General features: G+C 48.8%; 3 protein-coding genes across 4 annotated transcripts in view; 2 read left to right on the plus strand and 1 right to left on the minus strand.

Annotated features, from left to right (window-relative positions):
• Window positions 1–350, plus strand: part of LOC125950836 (low choriolytic enzyme-like) — a 1160-nt gene extending 810 nt beyond the window's left edge. The window contains exon 3 of the mRNA XM_049679172.1: window positions 15–350. Within this exon, the coding sequence (XP_049535129.1) occupies window positions 15–238 (224 nt within the window). The 3' untranslated portion in view covers window positions 239–350. The remainder of the gene's footprint in view (window positions 1–14) is intronic.
• LOC125951460 (VPS35 endosomal protein sorting factor-like) lies at window positions 242–4291 on the minus strand. The gene is made up of 8 exons (XM_049680320.1): window positions 4115–4291; window positions 3963–4053; window positions 2319–3881; window positions 2095–2238; window positions 1860–2035; window positions 1269–1764; window positions 746–1180; window positions 242–470 (listed from the first exon to the last, which is right to left on the minus strand). Exons 1-8 carry the CDS (start codon window positions 4126–4128, stop codon window positions 366–368), a joined length of 3024 nt encoding a protein of 1007 aa, XP_049536277.1. The 5' UTR covers window positions 4129–4291; the 3' UTR covers window positions 242–365.
• Window positions 4292–4642: 351 nt separating this feature from the next.
• Window positions 4643–10000, plus strand: part of LOC125951469 (abl interactor 1) — a 7154-nt gene continuing 1796 nt past the window's right edge. Inside the window, exons 1-2 of one of the 2 annotated variants that reach the window (XM_049680335.1) lie at window positions 4643–4892; window positions 9058–10000. The exon at window positions 9058–10000 is cut by the window's right edge and continues 336 nt beyond it. In XM_049680335.1, the coding sequence (XP_049536292.1) occupies window positions 4882–4892; window positions 9058–10000 (954 nt within the window). In that variant the 5' untranslated portion in view covers window positions 4643–4881. Of the gene's footprint in view, window positions 4893–8237; window positions 8759–9057 lie in introns of those variants that run through there. The other variant, XM_049680334.1, reaches the window with a different exon arrangement.

Consider the following 10000-nt stretch of genomic DNA (forward strand, 5'->3'; position numbering starts at 1 on the left):
TCTCCGTATTACAGAATTCCAGCAAAACTTTGTCAAGGGTTCCTGGGAGTACATGGAGACGTTCGGTTTGCCCTACGACTACGGTAGCTTGATGCATTATCCGAGCTTTGCCTTCGCCAAAGCGGGCACCTCTGTAACCATGGTATCACGTTGGAACAGCAGCTATCCGTTGGGCCAAACGGATGGCGCAAGCTTTTATGATATACAGAAAGTGCGATACATGTACCCGTGTCCCTGAGTTGTAGTAATGCTTCCGGTTAATATGGTAAATACTTTATTTTAATCCAATATGGTATAACAATTTATGTTTTCTTTGTCACTGGGAGTACGTTGTTGTCGCCGGTTGGACCGACGAGCGCACACATTTACAGTCTTGACTTCATTTTTTCCAGCAAAGCTACTAGACAATGGTGTTGCGTTTGTATCTGCGTGACCTCGGCCAAGTGTTCGGTATATGAAAGCACAGATTGCTGCAAGAAACGATTAGAATAATTAATAAAAAGGCTGAATGGAGCGACACCACATTCAAAAGCAATTAATCAGCTAATAAAGTAATGCGCAACTGTCACCATTCAATGGGTCCAGGCAGTCGCACACGTGATAAGCGAGGACGGGTTTTGTCCCAAAGCGCGTGCCGTCTAGCCGTTGGCGTCGACCTTGAACTGTCTTAGACAATTACGTATGTATAACCTATTGCGCAACGGAAATGCGATAACGAGGGTTTGCCATTTTTTCTTTTTCTTACCAATTGCTTCGCATCGAGAACGTTCCGGTTTTTAACCGCCAAGTTCCAAAGGTTGTAGGTTAAGGTGAACATTTTGTCCACCGTCAGATCAGCCCCGGTAATGATCTTGAGGAAGAGATCCAGTGCCAACTGTGACTGGGCACGATGAGCGTTCGCATCGAGCAGCTCCTTGAGCAGGTTCAACAATTTGTCACAAACGGTGCAACATAGCTCGTTCACTTCGGCGATAAACTTTGGATCGGAACCGTACAGTTCATCATTGGAAATAACATTGACAATGTGGTACGGGTACACCTCCTGTGCTGCCACTGAAAGAAAGTCTAAGACGTGCAAGTAGATGCTCGATAGGGTATTCGAGTTCGGCTCGAAGGGGTATCTAGGCACGACATCCAGTAGTAGCCGGAGAAGATACAATACACCCTGCGTTGGATTATCCTGCAACCGAAAAATAGCCATAGAGAGGAGGTTAACGATGAAGGGCTTCAGATATACAAATGGTTCGTTGTAGATCTAGCTCACGTACCGGAACGATCACGAGTGTTGAGAGGAAGTTGACGACGTACGTCTTAAGGAACCCTTCGGTGGATTGCAGTTTTCCATCGATCTCCACCATCCGTGGCACTTCGGGAATGAGATTAAGGGCCGCTTCGAAGCACGAATCGGCCTGTTGCAGGCACACGTTCAATAGTGCAACCTGCCCAGACTGCAAGTACAGCTCCATGCGTGTTCGCACGTCAATTATGGAGGGGATTGTGATAAAGCAGTACGCCACGCAAGCCTTTACGAAGGCACCAGTCTTTTGCGTGTGCTGACCGCGCACAATCCTGCGTGTACTCGTTGCCAACCGGTTAACGGAATGTATGAGTGTAGAAAGGGCGGAATCCAGATTGGAAAGTACGGAACGCGCCTCGACGTAGAACGCCAATTGTTGCTCAAAATCACGTCCAAAATCTACCTTTCGCACGAAATGACAAATTAGCCCGCTAATCTGTCGCCGCTCGTCCTCTCCAGTAAGAGCGCTAGATCGGAAGCAAGCAAAATAAGAAGCGAAACGTTGTGCATATGTTTGGGGAGCATATCCGGGGAACACGGCAACCGTTTGGGATCTACTTACTTTACGGAGTCGTTTAGTACGCGGCCGATGTGCATTAGTGCGTTGGTGACGACCGGATCATTGATGATTGCCGTATCGCTAGCCGATGCGTTACGGTAGCTTGTGAGAATATTTTTGCACACTTCCAGCTTGATGGATTCTTTTTGGAAGAGGTCGAGCAGAGGAAGAAAATTATCCTGCAACGATTAAATGATCGTTAAATTCAATCAAAACAGAGGACCATGGGTCAACCCACCAGTGCCATTACACCATGAATGTCTTGTGTATTAGAGACGATCTTATCTACGATCACCTGCAGCTCGTGGTAGTGCTGCTCATAGGCTCGGTTCGGTGTCATGTGTTGCAGGATGTCACCCATAAAGGAATCGATCTCGCGCAGCTAAAGAACATACGAAATGAAACAATGGGTTCCCGTGAGTCTGCGAAGGTTCTTAGGAAACTCTTTTTTTTCTTACTGACCCCAAAGTGCTGACTTGTGTACTGGGCCCACATTTCCGCGCACTGAATGTAGTCTTCGACGCACCCCATCGTGCTAATGGTCTTCCAAGCGTTAGTCAGCACTGCCGCCCTCTGCTCAGTTGGTGGAGGCGTGTGGCTGAGAATGCTACCGAGCAGCCTAAGCAGCTGAGCCCTTGAAAGACCTTCCTCCGAGGTGGAAGCAATGATTTGCACTAGCTGACAAGCTCGTCCAGCAATGAAATCCGAGCGAAATGATTGCATAGCCGATTGGAGCAGCAGGGCCGGGTTTTTCTTTTCCGTGCAACGCTGCAGTATCTCGTCCAGCTGGCTATCGGTGGTGAGAATGGTGACACCCTGCAGGATCCAATCCAGCGCCGGTAGGTAGAGTGAGATATAAACGTTGAGCGTGATGCGGTGCCGTGCGATCTCCGATCGAATGCCACCATTGAAGATCGTATGGTAAACCACAAGAACATCGTCCAGATTTTCACGAATGTACGTGCGATCGAGTGTCAGCCCCATGCCGACACGGCATAGGTAACATCGGGCGTAAATTGCAACCAACGGATCACCGATTCCACGGATCATCTTCGTTAGACGGCGTAGTGCCTCGCTGAACTCGTCGCGAGCCAAGAAACTGTAACACTTCAAAATGGCGATCTCGACGTACAGACGCGGCAGTAGCTCACGGATCGAGGCAATCTTATAGAACCAATTTTGGCACGTTTCTTTTGCCGTTTCCGGTACCATCTCGGGGGTGAAGTTTTCAGGCAGCGAAGTGGCTTCCCGCGAACCCGGCCTCACGTATTCGGCTTTCGTTCGCAAACGCTCATATACTAGGCGACCGAAGATATCGAGAATGTCGGTGATGAGGACAAACTTCGACGGGTAGAACTGGATAACGGACGTATCGGACAGCAGCTTCGAGCACTGGATCGCAATCTTCAGCGCCTTGACGCGTTGATCCTGATTCCAGGCTTGCACTAGCTCGTGGTTCAGTTGCTCGATCTTGACCACATACTCCTGTTGCGACAGGTCGAGCATCTGGCGCACGCTGCCCTCGTCGAAGTCATCCAACTGTTCCAGTCGATATTTGACCTTCTCCGACATCGTCGTCTGTGGCTTGATCGATTCACCACCCGTCAGAAAGCTGGTCACGATCGACAGCTTCTCGGAGGTGGTGTACTTATTCAGAATGGCACCGCGGCGCGCGGCCCATGGCTCGATGAGATCCATTTCGAGTAAATTTGCCGGCTCCTTCGGTGGCTTACCACTAGCAGTTGGGTCCGGGGTGGAGCTAGGAGTGACCGTAAGATCGTCCATCTCCGCTACCATTCGCGACAACGGGTCCTTTCCCAGCGAGGTTTCTTGCTGCTTTGCGAACTGACTTAACGGATCCGACCCGTCGAAGGCCAGACTGAGTGGATCGAGCGACAGGGTTGTTGTTGCTGCAGCTGCCACCATCGGGTTGAGACTGTTGTTACTGTTTGCGGCCGCGGCCCCGGCTGCTGCACCAGTCGCAATCATCGAGACTTTGGTCCTTGTTCCGCGACATTCCAGAACCTACCACAAACATACGTCGAATGTGTTATCAGTTTTTTAAGCTAGAACAAAAACGGCCAGTGATAACGCCGATTTGCATACCGTAATAGTGGACTGCTTCAAAGGGTGATCGAACACTTTGAACTGATCGAGATAACGGCGACACTCGTCTTGTCGGCGGCGAACACAGATCCTGAGAACCGAAAAAAGGAATCCCTACAAATAACGGCATAAAGCAGTGCGTGCATACGTACCATTTTGCAGACATTTTGCCTACGGACCCGGTGCTGGATTCTCCGTTGGCAACAGAATAGCGGAAGTAGTAAAATATTCCGATAAAAAGATTAGGTCGTGATCCGGTCAGTCCACAAAAGATATTTGTTTTGCTTAGGATCTTCGTTTGAAGACCGTTCCATATACGCCCATACAAAATCGGCCCATACAAAATATATGGACGACCGTTCTCGTTGTCGTCGGGGTCGAATTTCGGTAGGGAAATTTTCTATAGTGAGAAGATCTTCTCACTGCCCTGATAGCACCCAGATAGCGGGAAACCTCCTCCTTCTCCTCCTCGGGGTTTCTTCCGCTCTTTTCCCCGCTGCCTACGAGCGGTTCCATAGTGAGCGTGGCATTTGCCCCTTCCTCGACCCCGTCGCAGGCAGCGGGGGTTTCGTTTTCAAACTCCTCAGCCTTCCTTTCGCTGCGTCGCAGACAGAGGGGTCTACTCAATGTTCACTGGGTGCTATCTGGGCAAACTCGATGTGTGAGTGATTGGGGAGATTTTATTGTTGGTCGTTCGCAGAAATGGAAGTCGGTCGTCGTGGGTCGGGCAGGGGTTCCGTTTGCTAGAATTTTGAACTTTTCCCACCCCTCGACTGCGGATATTGTGTTGTGAAACGTGCATTGTTTCCGATTTGTTCTGTTCTAGTGTTTTTATACCAGCAGATTGGGGCAAAGGACAGAAGGCTTTGTCTCCGCCAGCTTCTACGCGCAACAATTTTCGGATATCGACTCGGATCGGATGAGCAGCAGGTAGGTACAAGAGAGCGGAGTGGAAACCTTCATCGCTGGCCAACCTTGTTGGTGGCAAAATGCAAAAAGAAAATGCTTTGCCATTGTGGCCACCTTTGACGATCGGGGATGATCCATTTTGAGAAATCCAGAGGCTGCATCCCGAAAGTTCGAAGCCCAAGGAATGCGAGTGTGTTTGAGCCCCACAAACAAAGGTGTTTGCCCGAGATAGCGAAGGTAGAATAATCGCTCGACGCGCCAAGGAAGTGTAACCGTCAACGGCCCGTGTCCTTCAAGGTTATTGGCTTGATCAACGGGTTCGGGCCGTTGCGCGGACCGTCCAATTATCGAAGAACGAGGGGTCCGTCTTGAAAGGAAGGAGAGTTTACTGACACCGCTAATCCGGAAGCAGGAAGAAGGAGAACGGACGCAGGTGAGGCGATAGAAAGCTGGCACATGTCGCCAATTTAAGAATATGTACAGGAACAGGGATTGTCACGTGTACGGATAACGGTCAACGCGTGCAATCACTACGGAGACAGTAGCAGTCTGCTGCGTGCACCGATTTGCGGCTGCAAACACTGGAGACCCGAGATAGAAGGTATCAACATTAGCCCGTGTAGAGGGATGCTGTTTAGCATTCCCATGCGAGCTTGATAAGTCCTTGAGCGTCGTCAAGTTGGAGCAAAATGACGCCTCAACTCTCGCAGCTGCTGCTGCACACCTGACTTGCCATCGGTTTTCGGTGAAATGTATGCTCAGCTGTCTTTTTTTTAGAACAGTTCACCTTTACCCGGGGGCACGTCCACGGAATGAGTAAAAACGCGGAATCCGTATCGTTATGCACTTAAAACATCCATTCGTGGCGGTCCGCTTTTATGGTTTCTTCTTCAAATTGCCTTTTCCATGGCCACAAGATACGCAAGGGGAGACAAATGGTTTTAAAATGCTTCACGAAACTGGACGTTTTCTCTTGGTAAAAAGGTGAAGCCAAAAAGTGGATGAAGTGGCGAATTTTGCGATAGCAGATGCCCCGCGAGGGTTATCATCCTTCTATCGAATGAAAACGAAAGCGTAACGAGATCTAGTGCTACTTGTTGCTGGCTCGCAAACCGCGTACACGCATCGATGGATCGACGAACAATCTCGCCTACACCTACCACCTAGCTGCTGACAAACGCCCATACCTCTAGCATAGGTGTGTATTTCCATGTGCCGTCATTCGGAACGAAGGGGAAGCCTGGGAAAACTTAGTTGCTGAGCATTTTTGCGATGTCCATTTACGTTTGCATGTACGAGCTAAAATTGGCTTTAACCAGAGTGATGAGAACAAAGTTAATCGATAGAAGGAGAGTTGAAATTAGCATTCCACTGGCTTTTGCGTTGCGTTGAAATTTGGATCAGAATGGCCCAACGAGGAATTTGCTTTTGCGGTCAACTATGATGCACTGCTATCTTGTGGCGACGAGCAGTAGTTTCCGGTTGATAAATGACGAAGTAGGCGTCATGTTTTCCGTCATCAGTTGGGCTTCTGCGAGTTGGTTGGCGTCAGAAGGAGATTGCAGAACAGCGAATGTGTCCCACAATGGGCAAATTGAAATTAAACCCCGCACATGTGATCTGATTTGGCGTTGGCGCCGTATTGCAGTAAGGAATATCCTAAACACAGCTCGAGTTTCACCACAATCTTCCTGTTTTGTTCCTGTATGCTTACACAAGTGATGGGTAGTCGTTCTTACATAGTAAGCCTAGCAGTTGCCGATTCGTATGCCGCGCATCGAACACAATTGTGATGCCATGACAACGTGAGGCGCGATTCTGGGCATAATGATGGGTAGCATTTAATTATGAAGGTAACAAGCCACACCCCACCCCTCATACCGCCACAAATGCAGCAGCCTCTGAGATTGTCGAGATTATAGACACACACCGTACCGGAGGGTGGTGTCTCCTTGGATACAGGTTGGAAACTCGTTTTCACGTTCAGCACTGGCGAGTGCCAATGGAAAACCTCCTCTAAATGCTATGGTGTAACGGACGCTGGAAATACTTTTCCATCGCTTAACATCACCCAATGAAAACCGCCCTTGTCCGCATCGTTCACACATATTCAGAGACTCGCTTTAGCAAAGCCCCCGATGGCCGGCAGCGATGATGTCTCACGTAACGACATGTGTCCCACTGAGGCCGTTTAGCGACCCACAAATTCACGCAATACGCGACTCCCCCTGTTCGTCAGTTTGGTGGAACACCGTTCGCGATTATGCATGTTTTTTACAAATAGCAGATGTGCGAGGCTGGCGGATGATACATATGAGTTTACTTCGTCCATTTTTAAGGTCATACTAAATGAAGGTTTCTTTATATTTAATTAATTGCCACTTGTTTTCTCCTAATATTCGGCATATGAGCAAGACACGCCTTTCCCCACTGACATCGGTCGTGAGGTCAACGCCGATTTCTCGAGACTGGTGACTCAAAGCATACGCATCCACGATACATGTTCTGCTCGCTTGCTGATGACTCAGGGAAGCCAACGGCTACATGCATTTTACGATCGCCTACGATTGAGGCCAGTTATCACAGACTTATTCAGACAGTTGTCACGGTTACCAGTATGTCAATAACTCTAATCCAATCGATGAAAGCATTTCGTCGTTGCGCAATGGATTTATTTTTGGACACTTTCCAAAATGTCATGTAAATGCTCGTTTGATTCTATTTTTAATCGCCTTCTACCACCGTCTGACCAACAAAATTAGATTTTCCGATAATGTCCCGGTTTTCGGTGGTACATAAAATGATATAAGGAAATGGGATCACGATTTTCGAGTGAGGTCAGCTTGCAATTGTTTCCGGCATTCCACTTGTACTAAGGCACGTGTGTTCATTTTGCAATGGTTTGTTCGGGTGTGCCATATGTAGCCCCAGACTAACCGGAACCACACGGTGAATGTGTAGCCAAAGACTTACACGCCTCCCCCTTTCCCATTTGTTGCAAGACAAAATAGAAGAAAGTGTTTTGTTCAGTACTATGTACGTTAACGCAACAAACACGCTAAATCGCAATCTTTCCGGCGTGACCCGATGTTTTCGAAACCGTGTCGAGTTGTTGTTTGTCTGGCTTGCCGAAAACCCCTCAATCATGAGGTCCTCTCCTGAGCCATGTCTGCGTGGTGCGCGGAATCGACAGGATCGCCGGGGTTGTAAACAGTTGGAGACCAAAGAAGACATCGTCCTACGAAATTGGTTCGCGTGGCAGACAGATACAGAGAGCGATCATCACCACGAGAGAAAAGATCTGCGCGGAAAGACACAGCGTCAACGAAATCCGGCCCCTAGCCAGTGATCGCATTTTATTTATTGTGCTGTGATGAGTTTACTTTTTTCCTTTTTGGCTCTTCTAAATATAAATATCGGAAACAGCAGGGGCAATGGTCGTTACTAACAAACAGTACTACCCCACAATCGCTGCTGCGACGGAGAGGCTCATTTTCCGTGCCGGGCATCACCACACACGCGCGCGCAAACACGAAATCTATAAAATGCGGCGTTTTAAATTGTGAGGAAAACAACATTTTCGCATCAGAACACACTCTAGAGCACAAGAAAACGGACGTGTTGAGGTTAATCTCACTGAGCGCTGCGTGTCGGTCGTTGATTCTATAAACCCGATATCAGCCGCGAACGGATAGTGAAAAGTGGAAGTGATTCACTGGACCAAAAAGGAAGACCGAAGTTTAGTAGAGATAATACTGTTCGTAGTTAATCAGTTAGCGTAAGCCGCATAGCGGACGACGGGTGATAATGTGTGATATACTAGCGGCCATCTCTTACGGCTATGGAGGCTATCATCACCACGAGCGACCTAGAAAGCGAGTTAAAATGTACGTACGAAATCATCAGCCGCACCATCCGTCACCATGGCATCGTTTTATCATAGTCTTGTGCGGTACTTTTGAATGAACGAACGGTGATGACATGATGCATCTAAGGAGCAGAGTAGACTTGTTCGGAATGTTTTCAAAAAAGAAGCGCGGTTCGTTCCACGTTCAGATCTGCTTGATAAGAAGTGAATGAGAAGTCACGGCGTACATTTGCAAAGCTGTACTAGTGAACTAGGGTAGATCAAAGCGAGGTTTTATGATGAAACTAATTTTATCATCATTCTCGGTTCTTTTTCCAGAAACATGACGATTCCGTCGAGACCGGCTCCACCGCCGCCGCAGCAGCAACAGCGCAGCACAACCGCACCGTCTCGGTACACTCCGACGACCGATTGGGATTTCTGTGCCTTCGGAACGGCCTCCGGTCCGTCACACCAGCAGCAGCAGCAGCAACATGGCATGAAACAGAAAAAGGCACCTCCACCGAGACCTCCGCCACCGAAAGTGCAATCATCACAGCTTGGTCCGATTGTACCGGCTCTTAAGAAACCTGGCCAGCCACAATCGATAAACATTCTGTCCAGCCTATTTGGCCAAAAACGTTCCTCGAATGGAAGCTCAGCGAACAGCAAAACAAATGTCAGCGTCGTGCAAAAAAGTAATTCCAGCAGTTCCTCAGTACCGATCAAACTGCTACCTCCACCGGCACCACTAGCACCACCACCCAGTACCGGAAGCGCTAAATCGGGTGGAAATGCATCGTATGGTTCCTTCGCGACATCGAGCGGTACGGGCACGGCTGCAAATTCCGGAGATATGCAGTTGATTACCTTCGACTCGCCGCCAAGTTCACCGACATTCACCCAGAAATCGTGCAGTGATTGCATCAGTGTTGATAGCTTCAGTTCCGATTCCAACTACTCATCGCCGAACGGTGGTAATATGTCGCAGGCGGAAAGTGGCTTTGAAGATGATTTCGTTGCCTCCGCTAGTGGTGGTGGATTTACTCAGTCCAGATCAGGTTCAGCGGGCATGACATGGGGTGATTTGATTGATCCATTTGAATCAAACGGCAGCGGTCGTACGGTTAACTATGCGCCGCTCCCATTAACTACCGCGCAAGTACGGGCACCGTTGGTCAACAGCAAGCTACAACAATCGGACTTTATTGATCCACTGTGCAATGGACGCACCGTCACATCGAAGATCCCGACCGTGTCCATGCCAACCATTATTAAACCG

This window comes from Anopheles darlingi, chromosome 2 (genome assembly GCF_943734745.1).
Source record: "Anopheles darlingi chromosome 2, idAnoDarlMG_H_01, whole genome shotgun sequence".
NCBI classification, from domain to species: domain Eukaryota; kingdom Metazoa; phylum Arthropoda; class Insecta; order Diptera; family Culicidae; genus Anopheles; species Anopheles darlingi.